Below are 22,988 nucleotides of genomic sequence, written 5' to 3'. Positions count from 1 at the left end.
TGACAATGAAAACAACGACCTTCCTTAGAATAAGTGCTTTGCTCTTCCGACTGATGTATCCTCCTAAAATTCCTTGTCCTACCTTTTCATCTAGAGTGAGCTTAGGTTTAGCAATTGTGTTAGCCTTACCTTTAGGTTCATTAGAAGAGTTCTTTTCTGAGAGACTGTTGGAACATTGGTTAGAAGAGTTACCGTTCTTACTGTTCTGAGGGTTCTGAGAAGTCTGAGAGGTACTTGTGGAAGTCTTGCTCTCCTTGGGCTTTCCCTTGTTGTGCTTCATCTCCTGTGCGAGAGCAATCGCTACCGCCTTGTTGAGATCGATTGGGTCGAAGACTTCTACATCAAACTTGATATAGTCGTCTAACCTAAAAAGGAATGCCTCTTTGCGTTTATCATCCGACTTGCGTAATTCGGTACCTAGCTGCAAAACACGATTAGAAAAAGACATAACCGGCATACCATTTTGCTTGAGAGCGTGCCAATCGTCCTTCAATCGTGCAAGGTACTGAGGTGGCATAAACCGCGCCTTGAGCTTGTCTTGGAAATCAGCCCAATTGAAGGAAAGGGGGGTGAATTTGTCGGCTTTCTCTAGGTGCGCGGCTAACTGTGCCTCTTGCCATGCGTGGTACCAATTGATGGCATCACCGGCAAGATACATGGCTGCTGTCAAAACTTTGCTATTTCCCTTCTTCTTAGTTGTCGCAAAATAAGCATTAAATTGATGCAATGAAGAATGAATAACCGTAGCATCCATCTTACCATCATACTTACTGAAAGTCAACTTCTCTGTGACTGGGTTGTTGGAATCCGCATCGTGGCTGGCGCCACTTGAAGAACTCCCACGATCTTTGGCTGGTTCGGACTTCGAGGCAAGTACTTGTCGAACCAATTCTTGAGTGCGGAGTTCTCTTTGAGCCTCACCCTCAACCTCCAAGGCCGCTCGTCTTGCTTCAGCTTCTTCTTGTTTTTGTGCTTTTCTTTCTTCTCGTTCATCGCGCTCGCGTTCCAAGGCAATGCGAGTCGCTTCTTGTTGTATGGCAATTCTTTCGTTGCGTTCTTCGCGCTCGTGGTCCTTGGCTTCCCGTCGTTCTGCTTTTCTTTCTAGTTGTGCCATCATCTCCATCATCGACTTGACCATCACCTCCATGGGAGTTGGTACAACTCGTGGCGTAGATGGAGAAGGGGAAGGGTCGGAAAAATCTCTTGGTGGGGAAAACTCTTCGTCACCTCTCTCATGCTCATCACCTGTATGCGAAGTATCCATTCCACTTCGGGTGATGACCATGCACTATGATCTTTGGTTCTTATGTTCACGAGGAACTTGGGTTCTTGGGTTCTTGAGGTTCTTGAGGTTTTCTTTCGCTTGCAATCCGTGTTTGAGAAGGATCTTCTCTTCACCCGGGTTCTTCTCTTTTCCGCGGGCGCACCCCTTGGCGGCCTTGCGCTCACACCAAGGTTGCTTTTTTCCACCTCACGTCGATTGGCCGGCCGCTAAGTGCACGGTCCGCTCTCAATGAGTGAAAAGAGGCACACGGGGAGGCTGGTCAAGCCCTTCTTTCCTGGGATTCCTGTCACTCTTCAAAAACACGATTAGGAATCGACACGCTCGAGCGAACTTGGGTTCGTGCGACCGCAACAAGCCAAAAAAATTCTTGTGATTCTTGTGGTTCTTTCCTTGAGTGATACAGAACATTGCCAAAGCTCTGATACCAATGTAAGGTGCAGCGGAATGAATGTCGTTCTTTCTCGAGATGAGTGCTCCATAATGTGCTCAAGGTTCCTTTTTGTTCTTATGGAAGGGAGAGCCTTCCGTTCTTAATGAGAGAGTGCTATGATCACAACAAAGTGAATGGACACTGTGCGAGAAAGTGTATGAGACTGAGAGATAGAGAGAAGAGAATAGGACACCAGAGACGTTGTAAAACCCTCCTCCGAAGGCCCCACTCTCGTCGGCGAGAGTGGTCTACTATTGATTGCACAACTGGTACAATGAGGATGCATGTGCTGATGCAAGTCTAGACTGTCGGTGTCGTCGACGGGGGTGACGAGGCCGACGCTAGGGCTGAAAACTGAAGGTATGTATCTGCTGTCCAAAAACGCTCAAGGCTGAAATCTGCGACTGCTGAAAACGCTGATTTGGCTGGTATTTATGGCTGAAAATTGTCGGTGCTTATCTGCTGAAATTTGCTGATGCTAATGCTGAAAACGCCATGCACAAGGGAGGGCAATATGGCTCCAAAAACGCTAGGGCTACAAATCTGGAAAATGCTAGATGTTGGGATTTGTTGGCGATGTGCTTGCTGATGAAATCGCCCATGGTTGAGGTTGATGGGGGTCTTTGCTTGGAGGAGGAACATCCACCAAGGTTCTTGGTGAGAAGTGCTTGTTGAGCAACGGTGCTCCTGCTGCCTCTTCTGCCAATTAGTGCTAGTTTAGGTTTACTTATATACAAACTTACTCAATTAGCCTACTACCAACTAAGTGGCCTCTCTGAGTGATGACCATGGGGTTCCAAACAAGGGGTTGTCTCAAGCGCTCCTCCGTGCAAGTGGGTTGGTGCTGCTCCAGGCCTCCCCGCAGTGCTCCCAAGAGCGAAGCAAACTCACAGCAAAACGATCCTCCAGTCTCTTGCTTTGACCAACTGCGTATCTCTGTGAAGATCCATCTGATGAAAGGTCTCCAGGGGCCTCCTACCCGAGGCACTCGAGCTTTAAGCTGCTGAAGCAAAAACTCCTTCCAGGGCTCCTCCCCATGAAGCAATCCTCTGACAACAAACTTCCCAAGAAGGGCTCTGCTTTGTTGTGCTTGGTGATCCCCAACCCCCCTGAGAACAAGGTAGAGTGATGACCTGCCAAGCTAATTTGGCCCGGGCTATCTAAGTGTTGCATCTTGACCAAAGAAAGATTCTGATAAGCCTCTCTACCTGGCTGATGCAAGAGCTCGAAAAGATCCAGCAAGATGTAATGTACCACATAGTAGCCAACTACACTTGCCTGGCCACTACAACTTTGCCTTCCAAAGAGAGTTGTGCCGAACTCCAATGTAACAACTTCCTCCTGATGGACAAGAGGAGGGGAGCAATTTGCTACTCAAGACAAGTCCAAGCCAACCTGGCAGCCCAAGTAGCAAACTGCACTCCCTGGGGAAATCCATCTAAAATCCTCACCTGGCAGCCAATTAGGCATAGGAGCATTGCCAACCCAGAAAGCCACTGTCTTCCTCCAGTTGATCAACAAAATGTCGCTAGAGCTTGCTCACACCTGTGCAGGTTGGCCTCTTGGCCCTCCAAGTACAAAGCTGAGTCGTCTGCAAACTTAGCATTAAGTAGCTCATTGCCCCGAGTAGGGAGCGCTAAGCCACGCAGACCAACCTGTTGTGAAACCAAAAATCTGCTGATCGCCTCAACATAGAACAAAAAGAGGAAGGGGGCTAGAGGAAAACCCTATCTGACCGAGTGTGTGAGCATGAAACGGTCTCCTCTACCTCCTGTCAAAAGCACTTGACTGTGTGCACGTCTGTAAAGAGCTGACACACCTCTGATCTAAGCATCTGAGAAACCCATTTTGTGTAGAGTGCCCTCCAAGAAGTCCGAGTCAACTCTGTCGTAGGCCTTCTCAAAATCGAGAAGAAGTATCACCAGATCCTCACCTCGGAGGCGCACGAGGACAGACGCCTCCCAAAAAGTGAAGATGTTGTCAAGGATACTGCGCTCCTTGACAAAACCTATCTGGGTCCCATGTATAATACTCTCTAGAAGTGGCTGAATCCTCAAACTCAGAGCCTTGGCTAGAATTTTGTAGGCAGAGTTGAGGATGGTGATGGGATGCCACTCCGAATCTCATCCAAGGAACCACCCTCCTTGGGAATGAGGTAGATCAAGCCCTCACTCATGCTGTCAGGCATCTCTCCTATGTGCAAGATGTACTGAAAAGCATTGCAAAGGCCTGAGCCAAGCAAATCCCAGTACTCCAAGAAAAAACCGGGAGTCAAACCACCTCACCGGGACAACTACCTCGGTGCTTTAAGGGCCGCATGGAACTTGTCTAAGTGAAGAGGCAGCTCAAGCCTCTGGCGCATCTCCTCAGTCACAAAACAAGGCATTCGTTCCCAAACGGGCTCTCTACATGCATCCTAACGCTCTGACTGAGGCTTTGCTACAACAGGTCACGATAAAAGTTAGAAGCAACTGCACGCATATCCTCTGGCTCTGAAGCCACTAACCTGTCAGGTCTCCTCAACTGGCTGACACTAGTGTGCGCATGGCGGGTCCAACTACCTCAAAGAACGCCCCGGTCACTCTGTCACCCACCTACGTCCACTGAGTTTCCTGCCGATCGAAAGCAAATTCATGTTGCCTCTCCTCTATGCTGGCAAGCTCCTGGCGAGCCTGCTACAACTGCTCCTCTAACCAAGGACTGTCTTGGTGCTGCTCTTGCGTCCTCTGCAAGGAAGCAACGCCCGTCGGAGATGCTGGCTCCTCCTCCCTCGTTGTAACTAGGCGAGCCGTAGACCCCTGAAGAAAGAAACGACTAAGCTGAGCAAGTCCAGAGGCCACTCTGTCAGCATGAGAGTCTTGCGTGTCCAAGCCCTCTGTCCAAAGAGCCACCACTCGCTCTCTGAGCTCTGAATCCAAAAAGATCCTCTCAGGGATGCGTAGCATCGTGCTCCCCCTCCTCTGTCTATCTGTCGTAGTGAGGATCACTGGTGCATGGTCCGAAAAAGATGTCCCAGCCACCCAAGTCACATATGTGGTCATTACATAGAAGCGATCTATCTGAGATAGATTCACTCCTCCCACTGTAAGGTCCAAGCGAGAGAAGGCCAAGCTGCCTGGGAGCCTCACAAAGCTAGAGTGCTGCCAAATATCTGAAACCCTTAAAGTCATACATAGCCTCTCCCAAGCTGCCAACTCAGCCCCGTGCACAGTAGCATGGCTATCTCCAATCTTGTCAAAGGCATAGTTGACACGTACGGTCACGTACGATGGTTACACGTACGAAGACGTGCGGTACTAATCGAACTAAAAAAAATTAGACGTACGTTGACGTAACGTACGATGCAAAAAAATAAATCATATATTTTTCAGAGCTTTTACTCTATTATGAGTAACTACTTAGTATTAAGTACATACAACTCAAAGGAGATGTCTTACAAGTAAGAACATTGAAGATTTGGCCATGGACATTGGAAACGACAATGTTCGAAAAAAGATGATCATGATTGCATTTGATTTCATAATTCATTACATAAGTAGAGAGTCGAGGCTCGAGAGATACAAGTGACAAAAAGTAGTACAAAAAAGTAGTGACACAACTCATAGTCTCATGGCCCATGGGTACAAACTTTAAAGCATAAAGAGAGAGTTCTAAGTGCTCATATCGCTCTCATCACCGGAGTTGTGGTCCGAGCTTGAGCTAGAGGTTGAGCTAGAGGTAGCTGCATCATCCTCATCACTACTTGCATCCGATGCACTAGATGCAAGACCATAATCTCCCTCACTAAGGATGTTGCCCTCATCATCAAACTCTGGCTCTCTAGGATCCGCAGGTCTAGAAATGGACACATTCTCCAAAGTGGTGTCCGCCATAGTAGATCCGCTACCCGAGCCTCGCCGCACATAGGTCCTGGGTGTCCGTGCCGACGCTCTTCCACTCCCACGAGCAACCGAAGTGGAAGCTCCTCTACCTGTAGTTGCCAAAGCTCGCACAACCACCTTCTTGCGGGACCGTGTGCGAGAGACACGGCGATCAATCTCCTCCAACTCCAAGTAGAGGTCTCGAAATATTTGCTCCTCCTCTGGATCGCGATCTTTGTTGAGACTCTTAAGAGTCTCAATGGAGAGCTTGCATTCATCTACATTCACCTATTTGTCATTTACAACATGCAAGAAGATTAATGGAGTTAGCAATTTGGTATGCCAAAAATATGAGCACATGATACATCATACATGTGAAAGCATAAATAAAGAGTATGATGTAGCCAACTCAATTACCTGCCTAGCCATTGGCATCTCGTGCATGGACCTCAACATGCGTAAATTGGAGCGACAATAGATAAGCCGCTCCAATTGCTTCGTAGAAAGCTTGTTGCGGATCTTGGTGTGTATAAGAGAATACGCCGACCAATTCCGCTCACATGCACCCGATGAGCAATCCTAGAGCACATAGATGATAGAAGAGAGGCATGAGATTTGAATTGTGGGAATTTTCAATTGAGAGGTGACTTATGTGACATGTCACATGAATGATGAATGTCAAATGATGACATGATTGAGATTATAAATTTATAATTTATGGTATGGTATTATGTATAATTATTAATATATATGATATACCTGTCCAAGAACCCTCAATGCCACCCTTTGAAGGTGAGGCAATTGATAGCCAAAACATTCCCACCAAAAAAGAGGCTTCACTAACGAATCCCTCTTCCAACACACCGAGGAAGCGAATGCCGTGCCTCTTTGGTCTCCATAGTTGATGAGCTCTTGGAGAAACTCTCCATGGTGTTCTTCATTGAGTATCTTTGGAAGGTACTTGTCGCGCTCCTCTTGAAGTGCTTGATCCGCAAAGATTGATGGCTTTTTGAAAGCCGGATGCAAGAGGGCGGCAAAGCCATGGATTGGTCGCCTCATCCAATCCCACCGCTTTTTAACAAGGAAGAGAATGTCATCTCTCTTTGGAGATTCCTCCAACACATCACTACAAAGAGAGAGAGAAAGATAGTCAAGCATGGAAGGGTAGAACCGTAGATAGAAAAAGACAACTTACTATGTACATAAATCATAAGGTGATATGTTTACCGTGAACCATCGGGTGCTCCATCAAGAATGGTGGATCTCTCAATCTCCTTGTAAGCCTCCTCCATGAAGTGGTAAAGGAGACCTATGGTAGACCCTTCCATGTCGGTCATCCGAAGCACCTTATACAATGGCAATACCACCATGACAAGACCCTTGACCTCTTGCCAAAACTCCTCCTTCAAGCAAAGCCGTTGGATGGCCTTTGCATCTTGTTGGGATGATTGGGTCTCTTCTTCAATCCATGCTTTGAACTCATCCGAGACCATTGTCTTTTGCAAGTTGGTTTGCACATCATAGAGGCGCTCAAGGAGGAGCCACATAGCGGCAAAGCGTGTTGCGGAAGGCTTCTTCAACTCCAAGCCGGAGTAAGTGCGATATATTGCAAGTACTCTCACCTTTTTGTTGATGAAGTTGACGATGGAGAGGGCTTGGGATAGAATGTCCTTTACCCAAGGTAGGTCGCCAATGTCCTCCAAGAGGAGGTCAATGCAATGTGATGCACATGGAGTCCATACTATGTGTGGATACTCCGCCTCTAGCTTTTTGGCCATGGAAGCACAATTGGAGGCATTGTCAGTGATTACTTGAATGACGTTGCTTGGACCGATCTACATATGGAGAAAGAAGTGAAAGTGAGAAGAGCCAAGGCAAAAGACAAAATTGAAAATAGTAGATACTTGAGAGTGGAATCAAAAATTTTACCTCTTTTATGGCTTGACGAATGTGGCGGTAAATGAAGGCACCCGTGACCTTTTTCCCCCTTGCTCCCGCATCAACCGCTCGCAAGAAGTAGGTGCCAAGAGGGCATGAGACAAGGATATTAATGATTCCCCTCTTCTTGCGGTCACTCCATCCATCGGTGAGAATAGAGCAACCATACTTTACCCATCCGGCACGCACGGGGTCAAGAGACTTGTCGATTCGTGCCCTCTCTTCATCAAGCTTTTTGGTGCGCATGTCATGGTATGACACTCCCGTCCACCCTTCACATGGACCAACCGCGGCAATAGCCTTCACCATGCGTTTCCAACGATCCGTGCGAAGAATATGAAAAGAGAGATTGCACTCAATGATGGTGCGTGCAATCTCTATCTCCGCTTGTCATTGCCTCTCTTTGAGGAAAGACAATGGACCGGAAGTTCCACCCACCGTTTGTGCAAGAGTAGCTTGCTTTGGAGGCCGCCCACCATGACTTCTTTTGCTCTTCTTTGAGACGCTACCACCCTCGGTGGAGGCCATGGTAGCGCCGCCGGATGCAACGGACATTGATGGAGAAGCATCCTCTCCCGAATCGGAGAGATCATGGTCGGGCGGAACCGCCTCCTCCGATGCCTTTGCAACCGCCTTGCGCGTCTTCAAGGGGAGATACTTTGCTTTGCACTCTTGGAGAATGTCGTCGGGGATATTCGGACAAGGACCCGCTTTCCCTCCCACCTTGGTCAAGTGGATGATAAGGCGGGTGGAGCTTGAGGTCATGGTCTTCGGGCAATATTTGCAATACCATTTGCAAACATTTTGCTTGTTCTTCACCCTTTCAAAGTAGCGGCAATGCTTGTTGAAGGCTTCATGAAGAGCGGGCGGCATTATGGAGAGCTTGAGGGATGGGGAGTGATGAGAGAACTTTAGAGTAATGGAGAGCTTGAAGGAGATGGATGGAGATGAAGGGAGCTTAAGGAATAATGGAGAGCTTGAAGGAGATGAAGAAAGCTTGAGCCTTGAAGGAACAATGGAGAGCTTGAAGGAGATGAAGGGAGCTTGAAGGAGTAATGGAGAGCTTGAAGACTTGATGGAGTGCCAAAGGTTGAAGCCTTGATGGAGTGCCAAAGCTTGAAGCCTTGGCCCTTGATGAATGGAGAGAGCTTGAGGGAGCTTGAGTAGGGAAGGAGATGAATGAGAGAGCTTGAGGGATATATGGAGAAGAAGAGAGGGTGGGCAACCTTATATAGGTTTTGAGGAGAGAGGGAGAAGAGGGTTAAAGAGAGAGCATGCTTCAAAATTCAAATTCCATGTGCCATGGCCATAGCCGATGTGGCTTTGTGTGTGTGTGTGTGTGTGTGTGTGTGGGATATTGGGGGGGGGGGGGGGGGGGATGGCACATTGGCTTATGATGCCCCAAGGGCCAAGGCTCCAAGGCCCCCAACGTTCAATTTTTAAAGTTCAAAAACTGCCAGCACGTGGCGCTACAAAACGGCTGTAAAAACAGTCAAAAAGGTCCGCCAACGGTCACTTTTTTTTGATCGGACGGAACCCGGACGGAACGGACGGGACGTTCCGTTCGACGGACGTGGACAACCCTGGTCAAAGGGATCCTCTAGCATGTTGAAGTCACCCCCAATGCACCATTGCTCTGTATGCAGCAAAGACTCTACAATGTGAGACCAAAACTCTGCACGTACACTTGCCACATTGGGCGCATAGATGTTCAGGAAGCCCAAGAGGCAGCCCAGAAACTGCATAGTAATCCACTGAGCCTTGCCAGACACAATAATACCTCTGCCCACAATGGCCTACTGCCAAGAGTCCGCAATAGTCATACATATCCCTCCCTGGATCATAGTTACTAGGGAACGTGCCTAGGGGGCCTTGGAACGCCGAAATAGTGTTCCGGCCAGTTGATCATGCCTGGAACGTCGCGGAACGGACGGGCGTTCCGACTGACCGGCTGTGACTGGAACGGACTGGAACGGGCTCGAACGGCCATAGACGGGCAGCAACAAAACGGTCATTCCAAGGCAGCCAACGGTAAAAAACAGGCATATACAGCCATCAGGAAGGTTATATATTCCTCCCTCTTCCCCCCATTCCTTCACAAATGCATCAAGGCCCTCTCTCCCTTGCTCTCAACTCTCAAGCCATAGTCTCGCTGCTCGGGCCTCAAGGCTCAAGCTCTCAACCTCTCTCTCTTGGGCTAACCCTCAAGGCTCAAGCTTTCTCTCCCTCCGTCTCAACTTTCAAGAGGTGAAGCTCTCTACCTCAAGCTCTTACGGAGTCAAGCCTCTCTCTCTCAAGTCCTCTCTCTCTCTCTCTCTCTCTCTCTCAAACACTCAAAGATCAAGCTCTCTCTCTTTCATGGATAATCCATGGCCTCTTCTTCTTGTACAAACCCCTCCGTTCATGCGGGCAACACTCAAAAGGTGAAGGAATGGTCATAGTGGGATGAAGTGACCTCGGAGGGCACCTTGTCGATGGCGGAAGGTTCTCGTGCATGGGCATGCAAGCTATGCTCTTACACGTGGAAAGGGGGGCATGACAAAGTGAGGGCACACTTTCTTCGAGTGCCGGTACATGAGGTGAGATTTTGCACCAACGTAACCATCGAGAAGAGGAAGGAGCTTGAAGAAAAGGATCGGCAATTCAACCATAAAGCCAAGCTTGCACGCAAATGTATCGACCCAAAGACCTCATTTTCCTCTTCTTCTTCTCTACCCAGTGCCGGTGGCGTGGATCTTCACCGGGTCCGATTCGTCGCCAAAGGACCCTTGCCACCTCTTGGGACCCAAAGAAGAAGGAAGAGGTGGATGCCGCTATGGCCCGATTCTTCTATCACGACCATATCCCATTTAGGGCGGCGAGGCATGCTTTATCGATCTTCTCTCTCATTTCTTTTGTTATCGTCATTTCCGCCACTATGATCTCTAAAGTTTAAACTGTGAATAATCAATTATGATTTATTATACTAACCTCTTCTATGTGTGATCGAAATAGGTCGGAGTATTGGAAAGTTATGGTGTAGCGGATACGAGAGTACGGCACCGGCTATGTGTTGCCATCTTCAGAGGCTCTCCGAATGACTTTGCTTGATTGAGAGAAGGTGATCGTGGAGCAAGCAACACTCAATATTCAACGGCTTTGGGCAAAACATGGCGTTTCCCTCATTGTCGACGGGTTGAGCGATACAAGGAAGAGATCTATCCATGGCCTCGTCGCATACTCGAGTGGAGAGATGTACTTTGTGCACTCTCATGATGCCACTGAGAGTGGCAAGTCTGCCGATGTCCTCTTTGCAGAGTGGACATCGGCCATAGAAACGATCGGTGAGCAACATGTGGTGGCCTTTGTCACAGATGGGGAGGCATCAAACAGGGCAGGAGCAGCTATTATAGAGGGCCACTATCAGCAATGTGACAGTGTGCTTTTGCATGGCACACTGCTTGAACAACCTTCCAAAAGACATCAGCAGGCTAGACTGGATCGCTCCAGTCATTGCTGATGCAGTGAAGATTGTTACTTTCATCAACAATCACAACTTGGTTCGGAGTGAGTACCTCAAGAGGTCGGGCAACAAAGTGCTTCTAAAGTATTCAGACACTTGCTTCGCATTCAACTGTCTTCTTATGCGTAGGCTGTCCGAATGTCAAAATGCGGTCCGACAGGTCTTCATGAGTGATGAGTTCACCACCTCCCCCCATGCAAAGACAGCTGCAGGGATTTTGTGCAAGGATAAGGCAGAGGATCTTGAGTTCTGGAAGGAGCTCAAGAATCTAGATGCACAGGTAAAACCGGTGGTTCATTTGCTTCGAGTTCTGGATGGCATGGATCCTTGCATTGGCAAGATTTATGAGGCAATGGACCGCATGATCGAGCAGCTTGCACAGCTTGAGCCGAACGCAGAGCGATAGATCCATACGCTTTGCAGCTTGAGGTGGAATTCATATGCCTCTCCTTTACACGGGGCAAGGTACATGGTGGATCCAGAGTTCCAAGGTGCAGGGCAAGAGACAGATAGAGAGAGTTCATGAATCAATTTAGATAGATCTTAAACAAGATGGTTCTAGACAGAGATGGGCGAGGCATTGTCAGAGATCAGTTGAGACAGTACAGAGAGATGCGGGGGTCATTTGGCAGTCTAGATGCTCAGCTTGATCACAAGAAGATAGGTTCAGTGCTATGGTGGGAGGACTATGGCTATGATGGCCCTGAGCTTCAAAGATTGGCGATTCGTATTCTCAGCCAGTCAGTTAGTACCTCATGCTTGGAGCAATTGTGGAGTACCTTTAGCCACATTGCTTCCAAGAAGAGGAATCGGCTTAGAGTGGAGAAGGCAAATGATCTTGTCTTTGTTAGCGCAAATTTGAAAATGCTTTGCAAGAGTACAGGCAAACAACCAGATCCTTTTACATAGTGGGAGATGGAGCAAGAGACTCCTCAGGCAGGTGGAGATGCACAGCCACCGACACCAGGTACTTCATCCATGGCTGAGATCAAGCCGAGCCTAGAGCTCGATGATGAGGAATGGGAGGATGTGCATGATTTACAGTCGGCTATACGAATTGGGAGGCCTCTCAGGCTAGTGGGTTTTGAGTCTCGAGTCTTGAGGCTCGAGAGTTTGGACTTTAGGACTCCTATTATCCTTACCTTTTTGTATGGCTTCGTGAGCCTTGCCCTATCTTGACATTTGTAGATACTAGCATCTTTATGGTATTTGTCACCTTCAGACTTTTGGTATTGTGGTCACTGGTTTGGCCCCCTTGTAGTCTCGACTCTCATTATGGTATATGTCACCTTTGGTTTTTTTGTAGCGCATTGGCGGGCCTTGTTAGCCAGAATTAAGCGAAAAATGTTATCTCTGACTTCTACTCTTGCAATTATTTGAGAGCTTTAATCTGTAATTACATGTGTTATTGTGTATGGGCATTGTGTTTGTTCAATGTTATGTATGTACCATCATCCATGGCCGCGGCTGTCGCACATCCCAATCAAGTCATAATAAGGTTGAATGGTCTTTGAATCGTGTTTTTTTGTGGGTATTAGAGTCAAAGGACTCTAGTACTCTACTTGTTTTCAAACACACAACGCTAAAAATAGCATTATTTGGGTGTTTTTTTAGCCTCCCGTTCCGCGCCGCTCCCGTTCCGGACCCCTTCCCGTTTCCCCGTTCCGCAGGGAGGCCGTCGCCGTTCCCGTTCCGCTTTCCGGGTAATTATGCCTTGGATACCACCAGGTCCAAATGCAGCTGACCAAAATGTCTCATATCGCCCACGCAAAAGCTAACCAGATTGTCTAATGCGACTCTCACAAAGATGATGCTCTTGCAGCATAAGAAGATCAATCTCTTCGCCTACAAGGCATCATTGAAGCTCTTCACGCAATCGACCCCGTTGGCGCTGAAACTGGGCCCCACCTAATCCCTGCACGTTCCATGAGACAATCCTCATGGGGAAGGAGAAAGAACTGATGCTGCAACAACTCGCGCTATCTTCGAGGCTGGCTTGGATGGGGAATAATCCGCATCCGAGCGTCCTCGAGATAGGCATGAGTGCAAAGAATGTTTAGTCCAAGCCCAAGAAGAGCGCGCCGTGCGCAGGTAACCTCCTCTGTCCAGGAGTCCTCATGTATGTATACATGGCATGGTGGGCTGTGCGTGTCAGCAAAGACCACAATGTGTCTACATCCTGCGGAGTCTGGAGGTGTCACTGAGAACTTGGCCAACAGTCGCAAAGTCTGTATCAGGTCTGTAACCCCCAAGTCTCCCCTGTGGTGAGAGAACTCGAGGGCTTGTGCCTGCAGCCACTCCATCACTGAGTCCAGAGTCCACTCAGACTGGTCCCTGCCACATAGGGGAAAAGAAAAGCCAACCGCTGTGTCGATGGCCTCTATCCCTCTAGCTGCAAGGAACAGTACATGAACTCTGAAACAAGCTGTCTCAAAGTCTGGTGAAGGGTCACCGAGTGAAGTCGTAGGCGAAGAAGTCCCACCTACGACGAATGTCGAAGCTCGTACGTCCACAAGGAATTGTTGCGAAGGGAGACGTCTGCACCAGAAGGGGGGTTCGCAAGAAAGGCCGTCTCTCTCGCAAAGCGACTCGTGGAAAAAGCGTTGCCAAGAGATCTCCTAGCAACTGAGGAAGATCCTACCCCATGGGTTGGTTGGGGGGTAGGAACAGGAGTACATGTGGAAGCAGGGGGGGTAGTGGGGGATGGAGGAGTGGGGGGGGGCGGGGAGCAGCAGAAGGAAAGGGGGGAGGCGGGGAGGGAGGGGCGCAAGAGAACTCGGGGGGAGGAGGAGCTGTCAAAGGAGAGGCTGAGGTGGAGGGTGGAGCGGGGACCTTATCCTGCTGAAGAGAGTCGAAACAGTTCCTTGTGGGAACCCACTGCTGCTGGCCTAAAGCCTCTGGCGACCACCCGGAGGGCCAGGCCAACGTGGTGGTCCCTGTCGATGCCAACCACGAACCTGCTGCTAGCCACCCTCCTTTGCCTGAGCTCACCTTAGGCTTGGAGAGTGAGTCTGCCTAAGTACCGTGTGACACTGTTTGCTTCTGCTGGCCACCCCTAGGAGGCTGGGGCTGAGCCTGAGGTGAAGGTCGGGGCCTCCTCCGTGGATAGGCCTTCGCAAGATGGCCCATCTCTCGACAAATGAAACACTGATTCGGAAGGCTCGAAGCCAACCACCGCTCACCCGAGGGTAGTAGAATGACCTTCGGGAGGGTGTGGGTGTCCCCAACTAGAACACGTACTGTGGGAATGCTAGCTGCCTTGGTAGCTACAGAGGCTGCCGTGCGAGTTGTCTCTAAGACAGTCCCAATCTCTGAGCCAATCTTGGACAGGAGCGGAAGGTTCTCTCGGTGAGAGTGCGCGTGTGCAGAAGCTTGAGAGAGAGAGAGAGAGAGAAGAGAGAGAGAGAGAGAGAGAGAGAGAGAGAGAGAGAGAGAGAGAGAGAGAGAGAGAGAGACAGTAGACCACAAACGCAAGATGTAGAAAGAGGGGGCGATCAGCTCCCCATGACTAACATGAGCAGAAGACCCTGTCAATACATCAGATGATCTCTGTGTGATGAGATGTGAAAGTGGGTACCCCCCTGGTCCCATAAATAGGTGCCCAAGGGGAGGTAGGGCAAGGCCAATTAAAAATCCCCACGATCCAACAGAAAAATGATATGGAAATATATGTGGGCGCCCGGACAAAGTGGACGGCTAGCCCCAAACTCGGGCGGCCGGACCAGGTACAACCTAGACTATGGGTGGCCAGCCCGGAGACATACTAGCCGTACAAGTATGCCCTAGACATGTGAAGCAGCAGAGTGGTGTTAGTCTAACACCCCCTCTCAGCACTAGATGCTGAACAAGCCGCATGAAGCCGAAGATGTGAGGCAAATGATGAAGATGTCTGCTGCAATGTCCAATGAAGGACAATACTCCATGAGTGTAGCAGCAGTCTGGGGTGTTTGAACTGCTGAGAGATCTCCATGGTAAAGTGCCGTCACGAGCAGTGTAGCACAAACTGATGTACTCCGCTAATGCAGGGTGAAGATACTGCGTGAAGGTCCCGAACTAAGTGTGAAAACAACTCCTTGTCGTGAAAGAAGTGCCAATAGACTTGCAAGTGTCCTGCCCAGTAGGGTCTGTGGTGTCTGTGGCCAAACCGTCTGGAGAAAATGGAGAAGCCCAGGAACCGTCATGAGAATGACCGGAAGCCTATCAATGCATGAACCTGTAACCCAGTGTGTCTAGGTGGCTAAGCTGTGTAAAACTCCAGGAAGGTCAGATGTAGTAATCTGCGCCATAAACTCCTCCGAATCAAGGAAAGCCGGACTAAGCAGTTTGTACTGTAGAAGCTACCGTAAGCTGCAGCAGTCACTGAGAGACCACACGGACCACCACTGGATGCTATTCTGTCAGTAGGTAGGGTAATCCAAGATGAGGGGAAAGCGAGACTCTAACAGTGTGCGCTGTGAAGGGTCTTTGAGAAGAGGTTGGTCAGTTTGCGTCGTCTTGCCTATATCTCCCGCCTCCAATCCTCCGGTGTCAACCTAAACAGAATCCGTGCCAAACACGCCACCAAACCGCAACTCGGTGTGGCTCTCAATGTAAATGAGCTTGGAGTGGCCTACTGCCCAGGTTGAGGGATTAAGTCTGCTTAAAGGTTACCGAGGATGAGTGTAAGCAACTCTGAAGGTAGCAATCCAAATGATCAGGAGTGTAGAAGATCAACTGCACTACCATCCAAGCCAAGCTCCGGGTGACTCCAGATCATGGATGTAGTCGTGTAATGATGTCTGATCTCCCGCATCTCGCGGGTAAACTCTCCAAGAGAGTCCAAAGCACTGAAGTCCCACTCTAGTCTGTAGATCCAAGCAATGAACTTGTCCAAGAAGAGATCCAAGATCCTCTCCCTAAGTCCATGTAAATGCTCCTGTGTAAGCAAGTGATCTGACGTGTCGAGGTCAAGTGGTAAGTGTCTATCCACCCAAGATGGTGGTGTCTTCTCTGGGAATGTGGAATCCCATATGCCATGAGCATGGCCATATCTTGTGAACTCCTCTGATGAGTGCATAGGTGTGTCCATAGCAAGCCACAAGTCACCACCCCCTCTGGAGTGCGCAACCGCCGAATGATGGCTGGAATGAATGGATCTCCCAAGGATCGTACGCCCGTAGATGATCAAGCCAATGTATAAGATACTGTATACTGCAGCAGTCACTGAGAGACCGCACGGATCACCACCGGATGGTGTCCTGGCAGGAGGTAACTTCATCCTCTGTGAAAAACACAAACCATGTGTCAGCTGTCCACCCAAAAACGCAACTGCGAGGTGATGAAAACGCTGCTGTCCAGCAATTCTCAGCGTGCTCGTACGCTCCCGGCAAGGTCCGGAGCGGTGCAGAGGGTGTAGGGAGGGTTTATCTCTGTGTGCACAGCCGTCGGAGGGCTGAAAACAGAGAAAAAAACAGCAGGTGTATATGGTTGAAATCTGTAGATCTAAAGAGGAACTTCGCCGGCAAGGCACCGGATGCCAGGTGTATATGGCCATGCTCATGGCATATGGTATTCCGACATTCCCAAAGAAGACACCACCATCTTAGGTGGACAGACACTTACCACTAGGGCGAGGGGGTACCCACTTCCACATCTCTCATCTCACAGAGATCACACATCTAATTGTATTGGGTCTTCTGCTCATGGTAGTCATGGGGGGCTGATCGCCCCCTCTTCACCATCTCTGGTGTCTCTCTCTCTCTCTCTCTCTCTCTCTCTCTCTCTCTCTCTCTCTCTCTCTCTCACGCTTCCGCACGCGCGCACTCTCACACTCTCTCCTCAAGCCGGGGAAGTAGACTGAGATGGAAGGTCTGCCTCCTTGACAAGAACATCGGTAGCAGGGTTGAAACCGTGGCGCCACTGTCGAAAATGAGCTCGAACTGCTCGGATGGCCAGGGGGCTCATCGCAATGACCTTGGACGCCATCTCGGGAGTCTCAAACTCTATCTGGTAGTAGCCACGTCTAAGAAGCTGAACATCGAGGATCTTGCCCACATCTGCGAGAAGGCGGGCTTGGAGGAGATCATGAAACTCCCCTCTGTTGGGCCTGGTGCTGAGAATCTTGCAGATAACAGAGGTGGCATGAAGGCGCACCACCTTTGCCTCTAAGGTCGCTTGCTGCATCGGCGAAAGAGCAAGGATGGATGGTGGGTTCTGCGGGGTCGAGCGAGGGGGCTTCAGTGGAGTCCCTCTGTGGTGGAGTAGATCCTCCATTTGTGTCTGCTGCTGCGAAGGCGAGCGAAGGGGAGTTGAGGGCGTCGATGAGAACGAGGTGAAGCGATAAGGCGAATTGATACCGCCGGGAAACAACACCGAAGGATAGCACGAGGAGGGAGTGGGGGAATGAAGGGCATGCTGCGGGCAGCGCGAGGAGGAAGTGTGGATTGACGGGCAACCTGGGGCAGGGCGCGGACGTGGCGGGTAGCTCAGGGCAGCAAGAGGGGGGGGAGGGATGAGGCAGGGCTAGTAGGGTCAAGGCAGTGCGTGGGGGAGTAGGGAGGATGGCAGGGATGGCGAGCGCGAGAGAGAGCAGTAGTAGTGAGCGCCAGATTCAAGACTTAGTTACAAGTTTGCAACCTGCTTCAACAAAAGTCAACATCCTAAACTTTGCGTAGTGAACATCCTCAAGCTCTGCACAATTTATTAGAACTTCCAAGAACAATGCCCTAAATATGAGGTACAAGCCCATTGGCAGGTTTAGCTCTCTTAGCCGGAGGTGGTCCTGCAGTTCTATCTGCTCTTGGAGCGGAAGTTTGCTTGGAGGACGTGTCTGTTCTTGGAGGACATGAAATGTAAGCATGCCCTGTCTGAAAACATTCAAAGCGTCGACATTCTTGTAATAGGGTTTCGCGTTGACGCTGTGTCAAACAAGGCCTTTGAGGTTGACTTCACGAGATTCTCGGGGGTTGGTTTGTTGTGGCCGAGAGTTTCGAGTGCTAGACGGAGTTTCTTTTGTAGTAAACTCTAGCCTCCCTTTCATAAGCTTGTACTCGACAGCAGCATGGTCCATAAGCTCTTGCATTGTCGATACTTATTTAGAAAGACGATATTCTTCTAAGGGTGATGGTCCAATGGTATATCGCTCGCCGTGGTCATCTAAGAAAATCAACTTGAAGAAAGACACCCGAAGATAGACGTCAAGGAACCTTTGGTTGTACTTTGTGGCAAGCATTTTCAAGTTTCCCCATTTTGATAAAATTTGGATGCTATCTTCGAGAAATCCTGTAGCTCGAGAAATCTTTGATTCTTCCGTGTAGTTTCCCAAAGCATAAATGTTTTCAAATTGTTGGAGGAACTGCAAAGCTTTCTTCCTATCCTTCACTCCAAAAAAAGCGAAAAATTTTACTTTCCTCCTATCATCCTTGAAATCTTTTGGCTGGTTTGGTGCAAACCCTGGATGTGGATGGTAGGGATATCCATACGGGCTCGAGCCATTGTACTCAAGTGGCGGTGGTGGGGGAGGTGGTGGCAACGGCGGTTGTACCATGTGTGTTTAGGTTGAGAGGGTTGTCGGTTGCATTTTCTGGTGGCGAAGGAGGTGGTACCACTTGGGGCAACATGTAATTCAGAAACTATTGAAAACTTTGCTACATCGGGAGATTTTGTCGAGGATGCCACGAAAGTATGTCGCGAAGCTCATCGAGATGAAGCTGCAGGTACTCTGTAGAATCCAGAAACGCCATTGTGCTCTGTCTATTCTTGGTAGGACCGGTATGCTTTCATAAAAGCACACGACTGGAGCTCTGATACCACTATAAGGAAATGGCACCACGTGCTTGTTAGAGTTCAGATTCCTGTCTGGTGGTAGCTTGAGTATCTCCCAGGAGCAGCTTAGGGAGTAAGGGTTGTTTTGTGGCTGTGTTCGGCCGTATCAGAGGTAGATGTACATGTTGTCGACGATGCGCTCCACGGTTTTGCTCAACCAGTAGGCTGGGATGAGGTAGGACCCCTGTTCCTAGGGTTTCCCTGGGCCAGAGTCTTGAGTGATGTGTAGTTTTGCTACTAAATATATGTGTCAGATCACTTTTAGTGAGTTTACATATTTATTAGCATTTGTTAGCCATTTATCAAGATCGTGGGGTTTTGCAATAGGTAGGGCAATTCTTGGAATTACCTACATATGCAACCCCTCCTATGCGTTGTGATCATTATAGAGCTTTAGCGTTTGGGCACACATCTCTCTTTCTCTCTCTCTCTCTCTCTCTCTCTCTCTCTGGCGTTTTTCTCCTGCCAGCGTTTTGTGTTTTGCACTCCGATTTGCGTGCTGATCACTTCTATGCATGGCCCTCGAGCTCTTGCACCTCTAGGGTCACTTGCCCCTTGAATTAGACGAAATTCCTCGTAGGAAATCTCTCTAAATTGTCCTGTACAAGCACCCAATACTTTCCTGAGGCTCCCCTAGCAAAATAAATGTTCCGAACGCTTCCACCTAACCCTCACCAAGCTGTCCAAACCTGTCCATGGCTGTAATTGCAGGTGTTTGACCCAATTTCGCTAGCATAACGGCGCAAAAATCCCTGTAGATCAAAAGTACACGTCAAGGACACTTTCCCTTGCCTGGAAGCTTTTCAAAGAGCTGCACGTCAATTTCAGCATGCTGTAATTTTCTGTTTTGCCACTGTTAGGTGCCTACTGCCTTGTACAAGCATCCCAAGGCCTTTCCGAGGCTCCCTTGGCAATTCCTTGCAGTTTGGGTGCGACACCCTAAACCTGCAGAAAAACACAGCAGGCTGTAATTCTCTGTTTTGGACTGTTTTGAGTGGAGGGAGCACGCCTACGTGTGTCTTAGGTGCTCCCGCACACAACGGGACAGTTCCCCTGTAAATCGGACAAGTTTTCATGCGAGAAAACTCTCCGTTTTTGCATTCCTTCGCGATGGAACTGTGCGTACCTGAAGGGGATTAGCAATTAGCTAATCCACTTTCTGTACAGAGGCTCTTGCCTTGGCAAACATGCATAAAACCCCAGAACTGTACATGGTCATTTGAGAAGCCCAACTAGTGGGGCAGTACCATATGTGCAAAGGGGAGAGAGAGATGCCCAAGAGTAAATCGTCGCGCTACATAGAGCAAGGGAGAAGGCAAGCTTTCCATTAAAGCTGTGAGTACCTGCACCCGCTACTCACACACTATAGCACACTTTTCAAGTCAAATCAGCCCCCACTCTGGAAATGGGCGCCCCCTCTTGCTAATGCTTCTGGCAGATGCATTTGGAGCTGCCATGTGTCCAGTTTGCCTCTTTTGAGTTAATTTCCTAGTACCCACCAACTTATGAGTGTCGTGAGGGGCCTAAATGACTTTGAACTATACTCGGGTTCTATTGCCGATTGGCCAGACCAACTTGTGGTGACGTGACCTTCCCGATTGTGGTTGAAACTCTTGGCCATCGACCGTTCACATTGGCACACAATGTCAATGTCCGGCCATTTGCACCTTCAGAAAGAGGGTCCCAAAAATTAAATAAGAATTATCGGAAAGAAACCAACAACTCACGTTAGCAATTGCCACGTCCTTGTGACATTACCACCCTCTTAAAATCGCAAACATCCTCGATTGTGTGCCATATATACATGTCATAGATCCCTTTTAACATCGCATGTATCCGCAAGAAAGACTGTCAAATCATGTGTACAAATGACTTAATGAGACCTTCATACTTTTGTCAAACAACGTACACTGCTATTGCACTGAATCCATGAGTACATTTCATGTGCTAGTTCTATCATTACCCCTCCTTTGCAAACGTTGGGCTGGGGCATACGTAGGCTGTAACCCAAAGGCCTCAAGGTAAAGCTGTAATACATTTGGTGACTCTGACAGTTCATGCTCTTCCATCCACTTTGCATCCATGGGTGGATAGTTCTTGAACTTCGCCAAATAGCATCTTGCAACCTGTCCCTTAACTTTTACCTGTGCAAGAGGCTCTTGCCTCTGCAAACGAGCATAATTCCACAACACTGTAGCGTACTACCCACGACCAAGTAAGCTCAAATTTCAAGATGATTTACCAATGCGTCAAAGAATCCAAGTAATTGCCTCAGAGAATCGACGAGCAGCGTGCCACCTGGCATACCCACATCACTCTCGCAGGATATTGAGTGGCCAGTCTACTACCGTGAGACCTCTCCCTATCTCATCTTGGTTCATACTTGCAAACCCTAAAACGCAACAAAAAATCAGCCCTAATTTGACCACTTTTTGGCAGGGCGAACGTTGAAAAAAAATTATGTGGGAACATGCGGAATTTCCTATCTGTCTTGTGAAGAGAAACCCTCTTCCTTGGTGTCATCCGTCTTGTCAGCCATAATGTAGTTCCAAGTTCTTGTGCTTTGTGTCTTTGCTCAAAAACCAACCGAGGCTCACTTCTTGAGGAAAGAGTGATTCTGTCCCGACAACGGAACCATGAAACCGGCCTGTAGGGCGGTAGACGTAGGCTTTCACTTGAAACTTTACTTTAGGACACAGAGGAACTTCACGAATAAGCCTTTGACTGGAATTCAACACTTCAAGACATTTCACGACTTGGTAGCTAGAACGCTCCCAAGCAGACAGCGACATCCTGTTGGCCCCAAAGACTGGTGCTCCTTTTGGTATTTCTTTATTCTTAATATACTTGAGAAAAACTTGTAAACTTCTACAAGCTGTGCCACTTTGATTGGACTGAAATTCCTCTACTCTTAACCAGATTTCGACAACATAACCACCAAAGAAGTCTCCACGAGCAAAATCCCAAGTAAACATTGACTTTCCATGCACTTTAGAGCACTTTATAAAACCTGACGAGAAATTACAGCTCGCTGAATTCTCTGTTTTGCGCTCCAACTCGCGTGCTGATCACTTCTATGGATAGCCCTCGAGCTCTTGCACCTGTAGGGTCACTTGCCCCTTGAATTAGACGAGATTCCTCATCGGCATTCTCGCTAAATTGTCTTGTATAAGCACCCAATGCTTTCCCGAGGCTTTCCTAGCAAAATAAACGATCCGAACGCTTCCACCTAACCCTCACCAAGCTGTCCAAACCTGTTCATGGCTGTAATTGCAGGTTTTTGACCCAATTTCGCCAGCATAACGGCACAAAAATCCCTGTAGGTCAAAAGTACACGTCAAGGATACCTTCCCTTGCGGTATGGAAGCTTTCGAGTGAGCTGCAGGTCAATTTCAGCATGCTGTAATTTTCTGTTTTGCCACTGTTAGGTGCCTACTGCCATGTACACGCATCCCAAGGCCTTTCTAAGGCTTCCCTGGCAATTCCTTACAGTTTGGGTGTGAAACCCTAAACCTGCAGAAAAACATACAGGCTGTAATTCTCTGTTTTGGACTGTTTCGAGCGGAGCGAGCACGCCTACGCGTGTCTCAGGTGCTCCCGCACACAATTGGACAGTTCCCTGTAAATCGGACAAGTTTTCATTCGAGAAAACTCTTCGTTTTCGCATTCCTTCACGATGGAACTGTGCATACCTGAAGGGGATTAGCAATTAGCTAATCCGGTTCAGTACAGAGGCTCTTGCCTTGGCAAACGCCTTGAATTGTACATGGTCTTTGAGAAGCCCAACTAGTGGGGCATTACCATACCTGCACAGGGGGGAGAGATGCGCGAGAGCAAATCGTCGCGCTACATAGAGCAAGGGAGAAGGCAAGCTTTACATTAAAGCTGTGAGCACCTGCACCCACTACTCACACACACTGTAGCACACTTCTCAAGTCAGATCAGCCCCCACTCTGGAAATGGGCTCCCCCTCTTGCTGATGTTGCTGGCTGATGCATCTGGAGCCGCCATGTGTCCAATTTGCCTCTTTTGAGTTAATTTCCTAGTACCCACCAACTTATAAGTGTTGTGCGGGGCCTAAATGACTTTGAACTGAGCCTAGACACCCTTTTACTACTCGGATTCCAGTGCCGATTGGCCAGACCAACTTGTGGTGACCTGCCCTTCCCG

General features: G+C 48.9%; 2 protein-coding genes and 1 pseudogene across 4 annotated transcripts in view; 1 reads left to right on the top strand and 2 right to left on the bottom strand.

The window, feature by feature from the left end:
- The window catches only part of LOC147429741 (nicotinamidase 1-like), a 97,108-nt gene that overhangs the window by 29,309 nt on the left and 44,811 nt on the right, over nucleotides 1–22,988 (top strand). The gene's annotated exons all lie outside the window — the stretch shown is intronic.
- LOC147429743 (uncharacterized) lies at nucleotides 5,210–6,676 on the bottom strand. Its single transcript, XM_086495279.1, has 3 exons — nucleotides 6,335–6,676; nucleotides 5,993–6,154; nucleotides 5,210–5,863 (listed from the first exon to the last, which is right to left on the bottom strand). Exons 1-3 carry the CDS (start codon nucleotides 6,632–6,634, stop codon nucleotides 5,366–5,368), a joined length of 960 nt encoding a protein of 319 aa, XP_086351405.1. The 5' UTR covers nucleotides 6,635–6,676; the 3' UTR covers nucleotides 5,210–5,365.
- On the bottom strand, nucleotides 6,799–8,386 carry LOC147429742 (uncharacterized; annotated as a pseudogene).

Source organism: Adiantum capillus-veneris, chromosome 22 (assembly GCF_014529385.1).
Source record: "Adiantum capillus-veneris isolate H3 chromosome 22, ASM1452938v2, whole genome shotgun sequence".
NCBI classification, from domain to species: Eukaryota; Viridiplantae; Streptophyta; class Polypodiopsida; order Polypodiales; family Pteridaceae; genus Adiantum; species Adiantum capillus-veneris.
Note: the sequence above shows the minus strand (reverse complement) of the source record. Positions and strands in the feature narration are given on the sequence as shown.